We start from the raw sequence: 21,320 nt of genomic DNA, 5'->3' as shown, positions 1-21,320 counted from the left end.
TAAACAGTCAACATTTCGGGCCGACACCCTTTAACAAGACCCTTCATCACGGCCCGAAACTCTCCATGGATTCTGCTTGATCTGCTGAGTTCCTCCAGCATTTTGCGCGTGTTTCTCTGGATTTTCAGAGTCTGCAGAATCACTTGTGTTTAGAGAGTTGTCGACACATCACGGAAACCAGGCTCTCCTGTGTGGATTCCGCATACACTTCAATCTGCCTCGGTAAAGCAGCGGAGGTAATCACAGATTACACCCATCCTACACATTCTGTTTTCTCCCCCTCCCATCGGGCAGAAGATACAGAAGCCGGAAAACACACACCTCCAGGCTCAAGAACAGCCTCTGCGCCGCCTTTGAAAGCCTCCTTGTAAGATGGACTCTGAACATCACAATCTACCGTGTTATGACTTTGCACCTTATTGTTTATCTGCATTGCATTTCCTCGGCAACTGGAACACTTTATTCTGCATTTTGTTATTGTTTTCCCATGTACCATCTCAGTGCACGATTGCGATGAAATGATCTGCATGCATGGTATGCAGAACAAAGTTTTTCACTGCCGCTCGGTACAAGTGACAATAAAAAACAAATTTACCGATGTATTCCTTCGCCTTTCTCATTCCACCAGTCCGTTATTTCTTGCTCCATTCCCCCTTCCTCTCTCGCTCCCTTTCAATCACGGTCTCCATCAATCTATCTCCATCCAGTGTTGGCTTCCAGCTCCCTCCCCCGGAAGTCCCGCCTTTGCTTATCCCGGAGATCCCGGGCTTTCCTGAGTGCTGCTGGCAGTGGGCGCTGGAGATCAGTGACAAATCGTGCGTTACATCGCTCCTCTCTGCTATATTGTGTCAAGTTGCCGCCTTCATGAGCAACCCAAGATGTCAGGGAAACATTATAAAGGGCCTGAAGTCAGCTGCTGTATCAAGTACTTCATCTTCGGCTTCAACATTATATTCTGGGTGAGTGGTAGATCGCAACAGTGCTTGTATCTTGCTACAACAGAGGGAAGTCTGTATGGTGCTGGGACGCTGGAGAGATGAGCGGGTAGAGTCTAGGAAACACTGGGACTGACAGCAAAATTTACAGCAATTGTTCAGAGACAGAGAGAGAGGACAAGAGAGTCTTTGTGTATGTGTGTGTGAGGAGAGAGAGGAACTCCGGGGCCTGGGAGTGAACCTTGCTCTGAGACGGTTAGTCGCGTTGGCAGTTTGGCATGTAAAGAAAGTTAAGTTCTTTTAAAATTACTGTATTGTATCAGCTGGCCCTCTACCGAATGTTAAAGGTGATATTTAAAATCAATTACCATCATCAAGAACGCATACCGTGTTATCCCACGCCACATTTTGGGAAGCCCGATCACCTGGCTGTACTTTCTACTCCCAGTTTATAGGCAGAGCGGCAGTGGTGAGGACCAAAAGGGATGGTCAGGGGAGGTGGAGGAGCCCTTACAGGTGTGCTTTAAGTCGGTGGACTGGATAACATTCAGAGATTCATCTTCCAAATGAATATGCCACAGCTGTCACTGACTTCTTGTGAATGAGTGTGTGCCTTGTGGAACATACTGGACGTACCCAAATCAAAAGCCCTGGGTGGACCAGGAGATTTGTCATCTGCTGGGGGCTGGCATAGTGGTATTCAAAACCAGTGATCCAGAACTGTACAAGAAGTCAGGGTATGACTTACTGAAGGCTATTTCAAGAGTAATAAACAATTCCGATTGAGGTGAGACAGAATCGGACACACGCCAGCTCTGGCAGGGCTTGCGGGCTATTACCTCCTACAAAGACAAACCTAACATCATGAATGCCAGTGATGCTTCCCTCCCCGTGGAGCTCAGTGCCTTTTATGCGCACTTTGAAAGGGAGAATAAAACAACGTCTCTACAAATCCCAGCAGCATCTGGCGACCCTGCGGTCCCTGTCCTGGAAGTCGATGTCAGAGCACCTTTCAAGAGAGTGAACCCTCACTCTCTACAGGACGTCTACAGGGTGTCACGTCCTGATGAAGTACCTCTGAAAACTTTTGCCAACCAACTGGTGGCAGTGTTCAAGGACATCTTCAAATTTTCAGTGCTGCAGTTGGAGGTTTCTACCTGCTTCAAAAGGGCAATAAAACGAGCAGGGTGAGCTGCCTCAACAACTGTTGTCCATTGGCACTTGCATCTACTCTGATGAAGTGCTTTGAGAAGTTGGCCATGGCTACGATCAACTCCTGCTTAAGTAAGGACCTGGACCCACTGCAATTTGCCTATGGCCTCAGAAGGTCTACTGCAGGTGCAATCTCACTGGCACTTCACCTGGAACACCTGGACAACAGTAACACCTACATCAGGCTGCTGTTTATTGACCACAGCTCAGCATACAACACAATCATACCCTCTAATCAACGAGCTGCAAAACCTGGCTTCTGTACCTCCCTCTGCAACTGGATCCTTGACTTCCTCGGCGGGAGACCGCAGTCTGTGTGGATCAGAAATAACATCACTTCCTCGCTGACAACCAACATAGACTGGCACAACTCAAAGATGCATGCTTAGCCCACTGCTCTACTCTCTGTACACCAATGAGTGTGTGGCTAGCCACAGCTCAGATGGCATCTATAGTAGGTACATTCAATGTCAGAGAAATGTGTACAATATACATCCTGAGATTCTTTTTCTTTGCAAATATCCATGAAAACAAAGGAGTACTCCAAAGAATGAATGACAGATAAATGTTAGAACCTCAAAGCCCTCCCCCAGCTCACCCCCAGGCGTAAGCAGCAGCAAAGCAACGACCCCCCTCCCCCACCAACAGAAAAGCAACAGCACCCCCACCAAGCATTTAAGCATGCAGCAAAGCATCAGCAAAGACACAGATTTGCAGTACCCCAAAGACTACTCATTCACCCAGTATTCGACATACCACAGGCTCTTTCTCTCCCTAATAAGGGAAAAAGAGGTGTCCCAGTTTCACAGCGAGAGGAGAGACATAACAAAACAAGTTGCTGATTTATGGTGTTAAAAGCCTGTTGCATCGGTTCTCCCAAGCCCTGTGCCCAAAGAACTCGGGTCTTGGGTCTCTGCTTTCGATGCTTTTGATCTTCCGTCCCCCATGACACACTAGTTTTCTACAGCGGCACCAACCTCGAGTCTGCCTGCTTCCAGAGCCACAAAATCCCGGAACCCTGAAGGAGTGCTAGTCTTCTAGGCCACATCCTTGTCTTATCAAATAGTGTCTAGTCTCCCTGAGAGTGGGTCCCATTTCTGTAATAAGTTTGCCGGAAGAATTTCAGATGGTGACGGGGAGGCGTACAGGAGTGAGACTGATCAGCTGGTTGACTGGTATCACAGCAACAACCTTGCACTCAACATCAGCATGACCAAGGAATTGATTGTTGACTTCAGGAAGGAGAAGTCGAGGAAACAAACACCAGTCCTCGTCGAGGGATCAGAAGTGGATAACGTTCATTGGCTATATTTAAGAGGGAGTTAGATATGGCCCTTGTGGCTAAAGGGATCGAGGGTATGGAGAGAAGGCAGGTACAGGGTTCTTGAGTTAGATGATCAGCCATGATCATACTGAATGACAGTGCAGGTTTGAAGGGCCGAATGGCCTACTCTGCCTATTTTCTATGTGAGCAGATTCGAGTTCCTGGGTGTCAAAATGGCTGAGGGTTTTTCCTGGGCCCAACATACCGATGCAATTACATGAAGGCATGACAGCGACTATATTTCATTAGGAGTTTGAGGACTGGTATGTTACATAATACACTTGCAATTTTCTGCAGATGTACTATGTAACTTGTTGCATCACAGTTTGGTATAGAGGGGCACTGCACAGGATTGGAAAAAGCTGTTGAAAGTTGTAAACTCAGCCAGTTCCATCATGAGCACTAGCCTCCCCAACATCCAGGACACCTTCAAAAGGTGATGCCTCAAAAAGGTGGCATCCAGCATTAAGCACCCCCATCACCCAGGACACACCCTCTTCTCATTGCTACCATCAAGGAGGAGGTACAGAAGCCTGAAGGCACACACTCATCATTTTAGAAACAGCTTCTTCCACTCCGTTATCAAATTTCTGAATGGACAATGAATCCTTGAACACATCCTCGGTATCTTTTCTTCCCCTCTATTTTTGCAATACTATTTCATTAACTTTTTGTGTGTGTGTGTATGTATGTGTGTGGGTGTGTCTGTTATATAAATAAAATATACACACATATATACTTACTGCAATTTATATTTTTATTATTTTGTATTGCAATGTACTGCTGTTGCAAAACAACACATTTCACAATATGCTATGCTGATGATATTAAATTTGATTCTGATACTTTTGCGGATTCTGAGATAAAATTGATCTGTAGTTTACCCATACTGTCTTGTACTTTTATATTAATTATGTGCGGTCAAACTCTATGTCTTAGCAGGAATTAATTCAATGATAATCTAAAAGATAAATAATTCATTGATATTATTTAGAATGATATCATTTATAACCATTCAATTATTTAGAAGATGGAGATTAGATGGCAATTTTCCTGTTTGACATGTCATTCTGAATGTGGGTTGGGGAGTGGGATTAACTAATGCAGAGCTAAGTGGGTCTGATGGCACTCTTCTGAGAGCTGTTAATAAGTGACTGGGCTGAATGACCTATATCACTTTATAAGCTTGTCTGATCCCTTTAAACCTGTCTTTATAAATATGTCTGTGTGACCATTTTTCCTGTGATGCTACTCTCTACAAGCCGGGTCGGGAGCTATAAAGAATCTAGTGTTGTGTGTGGTTGTATGTGTGTAGCCCTGAAGGCCAAAAATGTGAATGTTTCCTGGAATGAACATGTTGATTCTATTATAGTTATTCTATTATAGATTTATTGAATATGTGCATAAGAAAATGAATCTCAGGGTTGTTTTTGGTGACATATTTAAACTTTGATAGGAAGTAAGAGTGATTTTCCTTTTGACACCTCCGTTATGAGTTTCTACATGAATAAATGGGATTTTCCTGGGAAGGTTGATCTGATTTGCAGCTAGGGTGTGGATGTAAGTGTTGTAATAGAGATGAGAATTGGCCTGTCAGTTTACAGTGCCTGTAAATGTATTCAACCCCCACAATTATTTTCACCTCTTACTGTTCCATTTTCTAAATTTAATATAGAAGTAAGATTTTTTTGAGTTAATCTACAAAACATGGCTCATCATGTCAAATAAAAAGAAAATTCCAAAACCTGTCAACAGTTTACTAAAAATTAAAAACCAAAATTGTGAGGCTGAAAACTTATTCATCCCTGTTGTAGTTACTACGCTAATTTTCCTCAGGTTCAATACTGTATATCACTAATTCACTCAATTTGATGTAGAAAATTGGAGGATCACCTGCTTTTGATGTATTCCTAAGAATAAACATCCTCTCTCTCTGTAAGGTCCAATAGTGTAGTAGATTTTCAACAGGCCAAACCAAAATGAAGATAAAAGAGCATTCAAGTCAAGTCAAGGAAATGATAACAGGGAAGCAAAAATCTGGGGGAGGGCACCTGAGCATCTCAGAGGCAGTGAACATACCTCAGAGCTCAGTGCAATCCATTGTGAAACAGTTGAAAAAATATTAAGCCACAGCCACAAAACCTAGATCAGGCCGTCCCTCTAAACATAGTCGCTGGAGAAGAATGGCACCTGTAAGAGAGGCTACTGTGATGCCAAGAGTCACTCTGTGTGAGCTGCAGAAGTCAGTGGCTACAACTGGAGATGAAGTTCACGGCACCACAATCTCTAAGGCCTTGCACAAAAAGGCTATTTATGTAAGAGTGGCAAGGAAGAAGCCCTGGCTTAAAAAAACATACCCTTGCCTGTACAGACTTGGAAAAGATACTGTAAATACGTGGAAGTAAGTCTTGTGGTCAGATGAGACTAAAGTGGAACTTTTTGACCTCAACACTAAGGGGAACATCTGGCGTAAACCTAATACTGTGCATCAGCTAGTTAACAGCATCCCTACCGTAAACTCTGGTGGAGATAGCATCATGCTATGGGGACTCATTTCAGCAGCAGGGACGGGAAATCTGGTCAGGATTGATGGGAAGATGAATACAGAGAGATCCTAGATTTAAAAAGCTGCTAATCTCTGCCAGGAAAATTAAATTAGGAGGTTAGTTGTCTTTCAGCAGGATAATGACCCAAAGCACACTGCCAGAGCAACCATTGAATGGCTTCAAATGAGGAAAATTGATGTCCTTCAGTGGCCCAGTCAGAGTCCTGACCTTAACCTGATTGACCATCTCTGGCAAGACTTCAAGATTGCTGTGCACCACCACTCCCCAAATAAGCTGGCACACCTTGAGCAATTTTGCGAAGAGGAATGGGCAAATCTTGCTCCACCATGTTGTGCAAAGCTAAGAGAGACTTATCCAAAAAGACAACTGGCTGTAATAGCTGCAAGAGGTGATTCAACTTAGTACTGGGCAAAGGGGATGAATACTTCTGAACTGCTGACATTCCAGTTTTTGAATTTTTAGTTTTTCATACATTACAATTTTCCCTGTTTTTTGGGTTCTACTATGAAAAGTGGAGTATGCGATTCACAAGTAAAATTCTCAGTTAAATTGATCAAAATCCCTGGTTGCAATGCTCACTTATATGAACGAAGGTTTTGGAGGCTGAATACTTTTTCAAGCCGTGTAAAGAGCTCTGTTATAAGTTATTGTTTGTTTGGATGCAAGTTTATGGATTTTTGCAGCTCTTTGAGAAATGCAAACAAGGATTAGGGCCGGAATTAGAATTCAGTCAGACAGGGGAATGAGTTGAATTAAAAACAATTGATGGTCTGCACTAAACTGTTCCCCAGTGTGTGTGAAGGCATTTGTTATGTACTGCAGGTGTAAGTGAACAAATAAATGTAGAAATACTGGAAATACTCAGGTCAGGTGTTTCTGCAGAGAGTGAAGAACTGTTAATGTTTCAGGTCACCGACTCTGTGGCTGCTCTGTCTTTCCACAGGTGCTGCCTGACCTGTGCTTGGCTTTTATTCCAGACCGTTCTAATCTCTGATCATTTACCACAAGTGAAGAAATACAACTGTATCTTAAAAGGGACAGGTACCTTCAGGATAGAACTGTTAAAAGAATGATTGATCAGCTGGTTCTTTGGAAGATCGAGCGTATACCAGTGGAGATCTACTAAGATGCTGAAAGATGTTTGATTGGCTAGGCACGGGGCAAATTCTTCCACTTCTCAGGGCACTTGATCCTTCCTAGACTGTCCTGTTCTTTGGAGACACAAGAGACTGCAGATGCTGGAATCTGGAGCAAGAAACAAGTTGGTGGAAGAACTCAGTGGGTCAAGGAGGATCTGTGAAAGGAAATGGACAGTCAACATTTCAGATGGAGACCTTCATCTGGACTAAAATGTCAACAGTCTATTTCCCTCCACAGATGCTGCTTGACTTGCTGAGTTCCTTTGCATCTTGTCCATTGTACTGGTCTATGCTAGATATACTATATGCCGGTATCAGTAATCATAAATAAATCTTTTATGGGGAAGCAGGAGAGTATTGTGAATGTGAGGTTCACTCCCACTCAGAGGGGTTGAGGACAGAAATGCTGTTAAGGATAATATGGATGAACAGATAAGGGGAAAAAGGAATGAAGGGATCAAATATTTGGAAGAGAAGTAGGGTTGGAGTATGCTTGAACTAAAAATATCAGCACAGACCACTGGGATTAACCACTTGTACTGTGTAACCAAATTCCTATGTTTATCAAGGATTCCTAGAACCCAGAATAATATCTATTGAGGTTTGTTATGTGTCACTGGAGTTCAGGATTGAACTCTGGGCTAATGATTGATCTTCCCTCCCTCCAATATAAATAAGCTTGGACTTCAGGATATTGATCATTCCAGTTAATATTCACTTATAATTTACAAAAATGTTGCCAGGCATTGGAGTGTTATTTTATTGCAGGTATATGTTATTGTGTTGTGACAGAATACTTGAAGCAGTATTCATTTTGTGAAAGGGTTTTGGAACGTCACAGTGATTTCTTTAGGTGGTTGGATTAGGCACCTTGTGACTCCACTTCAACAAATAATGATGCAAAAATGTTTAAAAGAAAGTTGGTGGCATTTATTGCAGTAACTTAGAATTCAAAATGGTGTCAGTCTGATTGTTGATGTCTGTGTTGTCAAGAGGGTGTTCATTATTATGGGGAAATGCAGTTCATTCCCTGCAATTCAGTGAAATGATCCAGCACCAGTGTGTAATATTTAACCTGTGAGAACGTGTCTCAGGTGCGATTGCCACCACCGCTGAAAGAGTTGCCATCAGAGGCTGCCTGGAGCTTGAGGCTGTGGGAGGGAACTAGTTTCATTTTATGAATGGGCCCATTGTTAAGTTACTTGGGAAGAGGAGCAGCTGAGATTGTTTTACTCAAGACTAGAGAAGTTTGTGGAGACTAATATGTTGCAGGTGATAGGACTTTGACAGTGAAAAGAATTTGTTCAGATGCAAAATGAGGGCACGTGCTTAAGATGCTTCCTGAAGCTATTGGAACATTCCCTGGGTTCCCTTCCCCTTTAGAGATGATGCTGCATGTCTTCTGCCACCTACAAGGAATATGACATGGAACGCTCCCCTTGCCTGCATGAGTGCAGCTCTAGCAGCACATGAAGTTCAACGCCATCCAGGACAATGTTTGATCGCCACTCCATTCATCTTTTTAAGTCAGGCCCTTCTCTTCAGGATCACTGTGACTGCAGTGTGAACCACCTGAAAATGCATCACCACAGCATCTCCCATTACTGGTAACTGGTTTACTTTTGTCTCATGTACCTAGAGTGAAGAGCTTCATTGGCGTACCATCCTGACAGATCAGTCAATACATAAATACGTTAAGTTAGTACAGAAGGGGAAAGGGCAATAACAATGCAGAATATAGTGTTACAGTGACAGTGAAAGTGCAATCCAGCTGCACAAATAAAGTGCATGGGCCCTGGTGAGATAGGTTGAGAGATCAAGAGTTAATCGTACAAGATGTCCGTACAAGTGTCTGATAACCACAAGATAAAAGCTGCCCCTGAGTCTGGTGGTGTGTCTTCGCCAGCACTTACATCTGCTCGATGGGAAAGGGGAGAAGAGAGATTTACTTTCACCACCCAGTAAGGAAGGCTTGCGTTTATATAGCACCTTTTATTGATTTGGGTCAGTCCAAAATGCATTACAGCCAATTATCAGAGAAAAAGGGCTGCCATCTTCATGAACAATTACATCCCACAGGCAGACATGAGGTAATGGACCAGATAATCTTTCTTCAATTAAATAAATGTTAAACTTTGGCCATAACCCAGAAATTACTTCCCAACATTTCTTTAAATTCATGGGGGTGCATGGATAAGGTGGATGGCCACAGATTTTTCCCCAGGGTAGGAAGTTTGTAACCAGAGGACATGGGTTTAAGGTGAGACATGAAAGATTTAATGGGGGCAACGTTTTCACACAGAGGGTGGTGGGTATATGGAATGAGCTGCCGGAGAAAGTAGGAGAGGTACATGGATAGGAAAGGCTTTGAGGGATATAGGCCAAATGCAGATATATGGGAGCAATTCAGTTAGGCCCCTTGGTTGGTATGGACTAGTTAAACATAAGAGCCTGTTTACCATGCTGTAAGTCTATGACCTTGTTTTTACATCTTATCCTCAAGAACAATGATGACTATCAGCACTTGCAGGTTCTCCAACCATCCCCACAACACCCTGACTTGGAAATTATCCCTATTCCTTCATCACTGCGTCTAAATCCTGGAGGTTCCTCCCGGACAACAGTATAGGAGCACCTTCACCAGAGGGACTGCAGTGGTTCACAAAGGCAGCTGTCCACTATCTCCTCAGTTGGGACTGAATAATAAACTTAGATCCCGGAAAATGGATATAGGAAACATTGCAAAATAGTACAGGCTGTGGAAATGTTGAAGAAGCCATTAACCAAACCGTGACTGGAGTGTTTCTCTGATAATAAAAGACAAGTAGTGATGCGTTTATCGGAGGAGATACTTCATTGTAAATTACTGATCCTTCAGCAGTTCAGTGTGTGGTCAGCACTAGAGATGGGAGGAGCAGTGTGAGAGACTCAAGTACTTAAGTGATCTCTGTTGAGGTTTTGGCTCAGGTTTGGATTTGGTGTACGTGGGTAAGTGAGAAGGAGGAACGGGGCTTGTTTCACATGGTACGTTCTATATTGTGCCAAGCATTGTGGGCATGCTGTGTTGGCATTGGAAGGTATAGCAATACTTGCAGGCTGCCCTCAGCACAACCTTGTTGGCTGTTAACATAAGTGACACATTTCACTGTGTGTTTTGATGTGCGGAGTCAGGGAGAGAGGATGAGGATTGTAGCTTTATGAAATCCTGATAAGGCCCCATCTGGTATATGGGATTAAATTTTGGTTAGCCCATTATAGGAAGGATGTGGAGGCTTTGGAGAGGGTGCAGAGGAGGTTTACCAGTCTGTGACATAAGAAGAGGTCAGATATAAGGAGGGTTGTTTTCTCTGGAGTGGTGAAGGTTTAGGAGGGACCTCCTAGAAGTTTATAAAATTTTGAGAGGCTGAGATGGACAGCCAATATCTTCTTCCCAGGGTAGAAATCTCAAATATTAGAGAGATTGCATTTAAGGTGAGAGAGGAAAAGTTCAAAGGAGGTGCTTATGTTGTTTGTATTTTACACAGAGAGTGGTTGGTGTCTGAACTGCCCCTCCAGGGGTGGTGCTGGAGGCAGACATAACAGAGGCATTTAAGAGGCTCCTAAATAGGCCCATGGGTATACAGAGAATGGTGAGTCAGAGACCATGTGCAGGCAGAAAGTAATTAGGCATCATAAGTTTAATTAGTTTGCGCAACATGTGGGCTGAAGGGCCTTCCTGTGTTGTCATAGAACATACAGGTCAGTACAGTCCTTACTCCATGATCCGTTTGATGCTTTCCTTCCAATTGGCTCTCCATTTTCTTTCATCCATGTGCCTATCTCTGAGTCTATTAAATGTCCCTAATGTATTTTCCTCTATCACCACACTTTGTAGCGTGTTCCACATACCCACCGCTCTTTGTGTGGGGAAAAAAAACGCAAAAACTCCTGCACATCATGTTATATGATTTTTAATTTGTCCTCCTTGGGAACAGTCTTTCTCCTCTGATCTCTCATTAACAAGGCATTTTCACCCACAGAACTGCTGTTCACTGGATTTTTTTTTTGTGTGCTTTTCTTATCATTTTCTGTAAACTTTCGAGACTGTTGTGTGTGAAAATCCCAGGAGATCAGCCGTTCCTGAGATGCTCTGGTGCCAACAATCATTCCTTGGTCAAAGCCACTTAGATCCCATTCTGATGTTTGACCATGTTTGCACATGTTTCTATGCACTGAGTTGCCACCACATCGTTGGCTGATTAGATACTTGCACTGGTGAACTGGTGTCCCTAGTAAAGTGGCTACTGAGTGTGTATTGGAAGTCAAAGAGGGAATGTCAGAACTTGGAGCCCAAGCAGGAGTTAGCAATGCTCTGGCTGTTCTGATCTCTTTGCACTAAAGTGGACTTGTTTTTGTTCAAATTGTTTTTCCTCTTGTAAATAATTGTACATCATTTATGTTTAATGAATATTACATTTTTCTTCTGAGTATTACCTATATGATGCTACGTGCCTGTTGTAAATAAGCTCCCATTGCGCCCATGCATAGGAGTACGTGCATATTTCAGTAAACTCCACTTTGACTTTAATCAAGAGGGCCACTTCCCAAAATGCAGGATAAATTTGAGAAGAAATTTCTTTACCCGGGGAATGGTGAATGTTTGGGATTCTCCCCACAGGCAGACTGTGGAGGCTCAGATGCTGGAGCATATTCGAGATGGAGGTCGAAGAGATTTTAGACACTAAAGATGTCAAAATACATGGGGTTAGTACAGTAAAGGATCAGCCTTGAGGTTTCGGTTCCCGGGGTCCATATACCTTAGGGAGAGATTGGAGGGGATTAGAAAACAGGATCTGATGAGGATACAGAAGTAGTGGGAAAACGAGGATGAGAATTTTAAGAAGCTTCCTGTTACCCTGTATTTGATTGTAAATGCGGGAGGCATTGGGATTTGAGGCAGCTCGCTTGTTGTTGACTCAACCCAGCAATGCTTTGTGCGCAGCATAAGGATTCAGGGTCTGGTAGTAGTTTGCAAGTGCATTGTGCTCTTGCATTAATGAGGATATTAGCAAAGCAAGCATGTACTCATTAACATTGGATTCAAGACTGTGCCACTCTGTGGTGCCCTGCTGACTGGAACAACAACCTCTGCAGCTCTGGGAATTCGAATTCTGATTTAACCGTGAGGGTGGATAACAGGAAGCCAGTTGCACAATCTGCATCAGCAGCCCTGACCCTGTATGAGGTTGCAATCATTACTGCAGCTTGAGGACACACAGAAATAATGCTGGTGCCCATGTTCAATAAGAACAGAAGAGGAGGTAGGCTATTCGGCTCCTTCTGTCTCTTCAGCCTCTCAGCAGGATCACAATCTTTTGCTTCAGCCTCTCTCTCTCAATGTCGCGAAAACAAAGGAGCTGGTTGTGGATTACAGGAGGAATGGAGATGGGCTAACCCCTATTGACATCAATGGATCTGGGGTTGAGAGGGTAAACAGCTTAAAGTTCCTCCGCATGCACATCACCAAGGACCTCACGTGGTCTGTACACACCGACTGGGTGGTGAAAAAGGCACAACAGTGCCTCTTTCACCTCAGACAGTTGAGGCATTACCTTAAACAGCTGTGATGTTTCTGCAGCTGGACTGTTGAGTCATCAGCCGGGTCCATCCGTCTTTAGATGCTTCATCCCCTAACCCGGAACATCCTCGGGATGGTGGGACCACAGAAGGTGATCGGTCTTCTACCCCCGACGGTCAGACATCCAGCTACCATCGTCCCTTCACAGCCAAAGCCAACTGGATGCTCTCTCTACTGCTTGGACCATGGTGTTAATGTGTCTCTTCCTGGTTCTCCCTTCTATCCCTAAAGCTGCCATCATCTTCCAGCATGACATGGCGGGAAATCCTCTTGCCCCCACTTCGACAGGGAAGTTCTACGTCTGCCAGCCTTGCCGTCTGCAGTCTGCCACCAGGTCTTCGTACCTGACAAGCTTCCTCTCGTGTGCCTCTCGGCATCGGGTCTCCCATGGTACTGTTAAGTCTATCACCACGAGCTTCTTTGCATTCTCTGACAATAGTAGAACGTCTGGTCGAAGTGTGGTCTGTACTATTGGTGGGACACCAGCCTCTTTTCAAGATCGACCTTCATCTCCCAGTCCTTTGCCATGCTCAGGATACCGTCTCTACACCTGTTTGTTGCTGCAGCACGTTCCCTGGTCCTGATGAAGTTGATGAAGTTTGGTTGGCTGTCCTTTTTGTGGTCCTTTTCCCTCTCTGTCTCCAAAGTGTAGGCGAGTGCTCTCAAAACCTGGTCGTGTCTCCATCTGTACCGACCCTGGGAAGGGGCAACCTGGCATGAAGAAAAGATATGCTCTAGGTTGGCTGGTTTCTGGCACAGATGGCACGTTGGGTCTTCTGTTATTCCCCAGTTCCTAACACTCTGTATAGGAATGCCCAACTAACCGAATCAAAAGCTTTCTCAGCGTCCAATCCTACTACTATTGTCTCTGTCTCGTTCTTATTAACCTGTTCTAATATGTGCAGAGTTCTCCTTATGTTGTCCTGTGTTTGTCTTTGTTGAATAAATCCAGTCTGGTCTAAGTGGATTAGGCCAGGTAAAAGCTTTTCCAATCTGCGCGCTAATATAGATGTAAATAGTTTGTAATCCTAATTAAGAACACTAATTGGCCAATAATTGCCACATTCTAGTTTATCTTTACCCTCTTTAGGAATAACTGAAATAATCGCTTCTCTCCAGGAAGGTGGAGTTTCTCCTCTCTGCAAGATCCAATTAAAGGTGTTAAGTAGTAATGGGGCTAACTGTGTCTTCAGGGACTTGTACCACTCTGAGGTAAACCCATCAGAACCCGGGGACTTTCCAGCCTTTAACCTAGAGATGGCCACGTTCAGTTCTTTGACAGTTACTGGTTCTAATAAACTTTCAGTTTGTAAATCTGTAAGTTTAGGTAGATCTAAAAAATTCAATACACTGTCTATATAGGGCTCATTGGGGGCCCGGGGTTGGGAGTACAGCTCTCGATAATATGTTTCAAAACTCTCTTGAATTTTCCCTATTGTACTCTCCACAAGCTTTGTCTTTGGATTCTTTATTTTATGAATTGTATTGTCTGCTTGTTGTTTTCGTAATTTATATGCTAATAATCTAGCTGATTAGCTCCTACTTCATAATTCTTTTGTCTCAGGTAAAGAAAATTTCTTTGAGTTTTCAACATATAAATATCGTCAATTTCACTTTGCAATTTCCTAATTTCCTGTTTTCGATTTGAATTACTTTTGTTGCTATCTACAACTTGAAGTTGTTTTAATTTTCCTTGAAGGTCTGCTAATTTTTGTGCATTGATTTTTTTCATGTGGGTGGTAATGGAAATAATCTTCCCTCTCAGTACAGCTTTCAATGTATCCCATAAGATCACTGGTGATGTTTCTCCCGTGTCATTAAGGTCTAGATATTCTTTGATTTCTCCCCTTAATCTCTCCATTACTTCGGGTTATTGAGTATATGTGAGTTTAGCCTCCATAGTGTTTTCCTCATTTTCCTTTCCAGGATTAGAGACATAGAGACTGGGCTATGATCCGACAGATCAACTGTTGCAATATTACAGTTTTTTATCCTGAGTCTATCTGTATTAAAGATAAAGAAATAATCTATCCTTGAATAGGCTGAATGAGGGAAAGAGTAATATGTATAATCTTTACTAGTAGGGTGTAATTCCCTCCAGACATCTATAATTCCCAACTCCAACATCAATGAATTCACTTACCGAGTCAGAGATTTATTCTGAGTAACTATTCTTGAAGAATCTAATATAGGATTTAATCTAATATTAAAATCCCCTCCACAAATTACTACCCCTTGAGAACTGACCATTAGGTCAAAAATGTGTCTATAAAATGACCATTCACAACCTGGAGGAGCATAAACATTCAGCAATGTTATTTCTGTACCTATTCTTCCTGTGATTTTTACGAACTGTCCTTCTTTGTCTCTAGTCTCTGAAATATGTTCATAATTAAGAGTACTTGATATTAAAGTAGCTACCCCTCTTTTGTGACTCAATTTATATGATGAATAAAATACATGCTTAAAGCCCATTCTTTTTAATTTTCCATGTTCAGATTGGCTCATGTGCGTTTCCTGGAGGAAAGCTATTTGTGCCCTCTCTTTTTTCAATTTAGACATAATCTTATTTCTTTTAATTGGATTCAAAACCCCATTAACATTATAAGAAATTATTTTTACCAATTCAGTTTGCATTTTTCTCTAGTAGAAAAAAAACACTCTCCTTTTCTAACCAAACAGTAAGCAATCCCTTCTCAACAGTAAACCAAGACATATAACCACACCCTAGACATTTTTGAACGTGCAACATTTGAAAATTTTTCCCGACTTCCCACAGTGAGGCCTGAGCACCGACCCGCCTCAGTTCAGAGGGATAACCTCTATCTTCACCCTGTGTTAGAGGGCCCTCAGCAGTTTGAATAATCATAGAGAATTTTCTCCTATTTATGTCTCGACCATATTGCTATCATTCAAGTTATTCCATCTAGTTTATTTTCAGTTACCAGTTTTCATTTTACCTTTAAGTCCGATTTACTCTTTTCAGTCATTTCTCTTAATTAATCTGTGTTCTCTGTACATTCGCGTCTGAATATTTGCAGCTTTTCCTTGTAGTTTGACACTCTGGTTCGAGTGGAGCGTCCTCGCCCCACTAACTGCCACGACTTCTGCCGAATCCTCTCCAGTAGCGACTCTGGTTGGGTGATAACTTTAGGTAGTCCCCGGTCCGCCAGGTCCAATGTTGCCTCCTCCACCGTAGCGTAAGTTTTTGTCCCTTCGTCGTAAAAGACTCTCAGCCGAGCTGGATACAGGGTCTGGAATCTGATGTTGTTTTCCTTCAGGACTCTCCGTGTTTCCGTATATTCCTTCCGTCTGGCAAGAATCCCCGGTGCATAGTCATGGTCTAAACTGATTTTACAGTTGTTCCACATGAAACCTTTCTTTTGCCATGCCCTTTTAAGCACCTCTTCCTTCGTTCTGTAACTGAGAAATCTGACCAGAATCGATCTGGGCTGGGCGCCTGCTGGAGGCTGTGGTGCCAACGCGCGGTGAGCTCTTTCTATCTGTAGGTCTTTTGCGGCCGGTATATCAAGGTTCTCTCTAAGTAGCTTCTCCACGAAGGTAATCATCAATCCGGGTTTACCTTCAGTTCCTTCGGGAACTCCGTAAGTCCTCACATTTTCCCTTCTCGAGCGGCCTTCTTGATCTATTAGTTTCCACTGGAGCTGGTCTTGCAGCTTCAGCATTTCTGCTATCACCTCCTCTGCGTTTTGTAGCTTCTCTTCAATTCCAACAATCCTCGCTTTGGCTTCATCTATCCGCGAGTTAGTTTTTACTATTTCTCCTTTAATATCTTCCAGCTGTTTGCTGTTATCTTGTCGGAACTCGCGAATCTCTCCGAGAATCAAGGACAGAGTCACCGATTCCCCCTCATTATCTCCGTCCTGGCTTGCCGTGGGAGAACTAGGCCCGTCGCCTTGCTGCGTCTTTATGTTTATCAGCCTTCGGAGCGGACTTTTTAATCTTGTTCTTAGACATCATCCTTGCCCCTTTTATTAATATAGTTATGCAATATTAAGTATTTGTCTAAATTCGATTATGGAGCAGTTTACCTTCTTTTTTGTCAAGAGACCTTTTCCTTACGCCGCCATTCCCTTGATGACCCGGAAGTCCCTCGTTATTCCCCAGTTCCATAGGTTTGTTGGAGTTGGTAATACATCACACACAGCCCTCAGTAGGAACTGAAGTTGGAAAGATGTATATTTCCATATGTCATCCTGTGTCAACACTCTTTGTTCTGTTTCCCACTTTGTTCAAGTCCCTTGGCTCCCCATCTCCACTGCCCGCACGTATGTAGCCTCCTCCTCTTTCTTTCTTATCTCCTGCTGGACCAAGTGCCGTCTGTCCTTAGGGTTGGCCTCCCTTCACCTGATTGTTGACTCCCATCCCAGGCCTTGTCTGTCCTTACTCACTATTCCGACAACGTCTCTGTGGCGAAGTTGGGACTCTGCTTCTTCTACTGCCTCTGCCGCCTTCCTAAGAAATTTCTACAGGGGCACAACTGAGAGCATCCTGACTGGCTGCATCACTGCCTGGTATGGGAACTGTACCTCTCTTAATTACAGGACTCTGCAGAGAGTGGTGCGGACAGCCCAGTGCATCTGTAGTTGTGAACTTCCCATGATTCAGGACATTTACAAAGACAGGTGTGAAAAAAGGGCCAGAAGGATCATTGGGGACCTGAGTCACCCCAACCACAAACTGTTCCAGCTGCTACCATCTGAAAAATGATACCGCAGCATAAAAGCCAGGACCAACAGGCTCTGGGACAGCGTCTTCCACCAGGTCATCAGATTGATTTACTCACGCTGGTTTGAGTGTACTCTATATTTCATTGACTGTTCTATTTATTATAAATTACTATGATTGCACATTTAGACAGAGGTGTAACATAAAGATTTTTACTCCTCATCCTTCACATACATGTAAGAAATAAAGTCAATTCAATTCAAAGTCATGTTCCTGCTCTAACCTGCATATCTCGTACATCCAAAAAATCTAACTCAGTTTTGCAGAAATCATTAACGGAGCCTGAACAGCTGCAGGGAAAGAAGCTCACAGGGATTCACCATCGTTTGGGTGAATGAAGTCTTAAAATCTATTCAACCTTTCTCCATAACTCAGGACCTTGATTCCCGGTAACGTCCTTGTGAATTTTCTCTGTACCCTTTCAATCTTATTGATATCTTTCCTATAGGTAGGTAAGTACACAATACTCTAAATTTGGTCTCACCAATACTTTGTTCAACTTCAACATAACATCCCAACTCCTATGCTCAGTACTTTGATTTAAGAAGGCCATTGTGCTAAAAGCTCTCTTTGTGACCCTATCTTCCTGTGATGCCACTTTCAAATAATTATGGACTTGTATTCCCAGATCCCTCTGTTCTACCACTCTCCTCATTGCCCTACAGTTCACTTAATGTCCTACCCTGGTTTGTCCTCCCAAAGTGCAACACCTCACACTTGTCTGCACTAAATTTCATTTGTCATATTTCAGCCCATTTTTCCAGCTGACCCAGATCCTGCTGCTCTAATGGCCTTCTCGCTGTCCAGTACACTCCTAATCTTGATGTCCTGCACAAATATGCTGATCTAGTTTATGACATTATCATCCAGATTATTGATATAGGTGACAAACATCAATGAAACCAGCACCGCTCCCTGTGGCACAATGCTAGTGACAGGCCTCCAGTCAGAGAGGCAACTATCTACTACCACTCCCTGGCTTCTTCCGTGAAACCAATGTCGAATCCAATTTACTGTCTCATCTTGAATGCCAAGTGCCTGAACCTTCTTGACTAACTCCATAGTGGAACTTTGTCAAAGTCTAATATTGGAAAAGTTCCCAATGTTCCACCTGCTCTGCTAGTTTTTCAACTGGTTTTTCTTCTCAGTTCCAAGAAACCTGAAATGTTACCAGCCTCTCTTTCCACAGCCTGACCTGCTAAATGGTTCTCTGTTTTTTTTTTTAATTTCAGATTTCTAGCATGTACAGTTTTTTTTTCTCTTGATTCTTCCTTCACTGTTGAATAGACTAAGCCTATAATTTCTCAGGCTTAGAATGACTGGGGATCCAATTGAACTTTGAGGCTGATGTGGGAGGATGTTTTCCCCAGGGTGAGATGTCGCAAACCAGGAGTTACTATTGCAAATCAGTTAGGACTGAGGTGAGAAGGTATTTCTTCAATCAGTGGAGGTCTGTCTGTCTTAAGACCATGAAACCATGAGATATAGGAGCAAAAGTAGGCCATTCAGCCCATCAAGTCTGCTCCACCATTCAATCATGGGCTGATCCAATTCTTCCAGTCATCCCCACCTCTCTGGCTTCTCTCCATACCCTTTGATGCCCTGGCTAATCAAGAACCGATTTATCTCTACCTTAAATGCACCCAATGACTTGACCTCCACTGCCGCTCGTGGCAACAAATTCCACAGATTTACCACCCTCTGACTAAAGTAATTTCTCTGCATTTCTGTTCTAAATTGACATCCTTCAATCCTGAAGTCGTGCCCTCTTGTCCTAGACTCCCCTACCATGGGAGATAACTTTGCCATATCTAATCTGTTCAGGCCTTTCAACATTCTGAATGTTTCTATGAGATACCCACTCATTCTCCTGAACGCTAGGGATTACAGCCCAAGAGCTGCCAGACATTCCTCATACGGTAACCCTTTCATTCCTGGAATTATTCTCGTGAATCTTCTCTGAACCCTCTCCAATGTCAGTATATCCTTTCTAAAATAAGGAGCCCAAAACTGCACTCAATACTCCAAGTGTGGTCTCTCGAGTGCCTTATAGAGCCTCAACATCACATCCCTGCTCTTATATTCTATACCTCTAGAAATGAATGCCAACATTGCATTTACCACCGACTCAACCTGGAGGTTAACCTTTAGTGTATCCTGCACAAGTACTCCCAAGTCCCTTTGCATCTCTGCATTTTGAATTCTCTCCCCAACTAAATAATAGTCTGCCCGTTTATTTCTTCCACCAAAGTGCATGACCATACACTTTCCAACATTGTATTTCATTTGCCACTTCTTTGCTCATTCCCCTAAACTACCTAAGTCTCTCTGCAGGCTCTCTGTTTCCTCAACACTACCCACTCCTCCACCTATCTTGGTATCATCAGCAAACTTAGCCACAAATCCATTAATCCCATAGTCCAAATCATTGACAAACATCGTAAAAAGCAGCGGTCCCACCACTGACCCCTGTGGAACTCCACTGGTAACCAGCAGGCAGCCAGAATATTATTATTCCTACTCTCTGTTTTCTGCCAGTGCTCCCCCCCATGCTTGTAACTTCCCTGTAATTCCATGGGCTCTTATCTTGCTTAGCAGCCTCATGTGCGGCACCTTGTCAAAGGTCTTCTGAAAATCCAAGTACACCATATCTACTGCATCTCCTTTGTCTACTATGCCTGTAATTTCCTCAAAAAACTGCAATAAGTTTGTCAGGCAGGATTTTCCTTTCATGAAACCATGCTGGCTTTGGCTTATCTTGTCATGTGCCTCCAGGTACTGCGTAATCTCATCCCTGATAATTGATTCCAACAATTTCCCAACCACTGATGTCAGGCTAACAGTTTCCTCTCTGCTGCCTCCCACCCTTCTTAAATAGCGGAGTAACATTTGCAATTTTCCAGAAATCCGGTACAATGCCAGAATCTATCGATTCTTGAAAGATCAGTACAATGCCAGAACCTACTGATTCTTGAAAGATCTTTTTTTCTGATCTGCCATTGAGTCAGTCAAGGGCATCACAAGGGCCTACTAACCTATTAGAACTTCTGTATGCTGTGACCTCTGTCAGGACCTGTCCTGTTCCCCTGGAAGCCCTGTTTTCCTGTACTCCTTGATTTGTTGAATCGGAATAATCTCATCTTTATGATCCATCACCTGATGCTGCCATCAGGTAGAATGTACAAGTGCCTCAGGACTTGCACCACCATTTTTTTCTTTATACTTCCTTCACTGTTGAATAGACTTAGCCTATAATTTCTCAGGCTTAGAATGACCGGGGATACTTTTGAACTTTGAGGCTGACACGGGAGGATGTTTTCCCAGGACAGTTACCATCAGACTCTTGAACAGAAGGGGTTAGCCACAGTCATTTAAGGATTCTTTTAAGGATCCTGTTATATTGTTATTTCCTGCACGTTATTTATTGCTATTTATTTATATCTGCATTTGCACAGTTTGTTTACAGTTAACAGTTCCTGATTTTTACTGTTTACAGTTACTGTTCTATAGATTTGCTGAGTATGCCTGCAGAAAAGATTCTCAGGGTGTCCCTGAGGTTTGGCAGGAGGTGGTATTCAGACAGCATAGGACCCCGGGCAGCACGGTAGTGTATTGTTTCTTTTTATGCTCTGCAGTACCAACAATTGGAAGATTGGGGTTCAATTTCTGCTGCTGCCTCTAAGGAGCTTGTACAGTGTGTCTTCCTGTGACCACATGGATTTCCTCCAGGTGCTTCAGTTTACTCCCATTCCAAAAGACTTGCAGGCCAGCGTTAGT

General features: G+C 43.2%; 1 protein-coding gene across 1 annotated transcript in view; it reads left to right on the top strand.

Annotated features, from left to right (window-relative positions):
- The first annotated feature begins 760 nt into the window (after positions 1-760).
- The window catches only part of tspan5a (tetraspanin 5a), a 106,503-nt gene continuing 85,943 nt past the window's right edge, over positions 761-21,320 (top strand). The window contains exon 1 of the mRNA XM_072254780.1: positions 761-959. Coding sequence (XP_072110881.1) covers positions 879-959 — 81 coding nt within the window. The 5' untranslated portion in view covers positions 761-878. The remainder of the gene's footprint in view (positions 960-21,320) is intronic.

Source organism: Mobula birostris, chromosome 4 (genome assembly GCF_030028105.1).
Source record: "Mobula birostris isolate sMobBir1 chromosome 4, sMobBir1.hap1, whole genome shotgun sequence".
Taxonomy (NCBI): Eukaryota; Metazoa; Chordata; class Chondrichthyes; order Myliobatiformes; family Myliobatidae; genus Mobula; species Mobula birostris.
The sequence above is the reverse complement of the archived record's forward strand: the minus strand, read 5'-3'. Positions and strand labels throughout refer to the sequence as shown.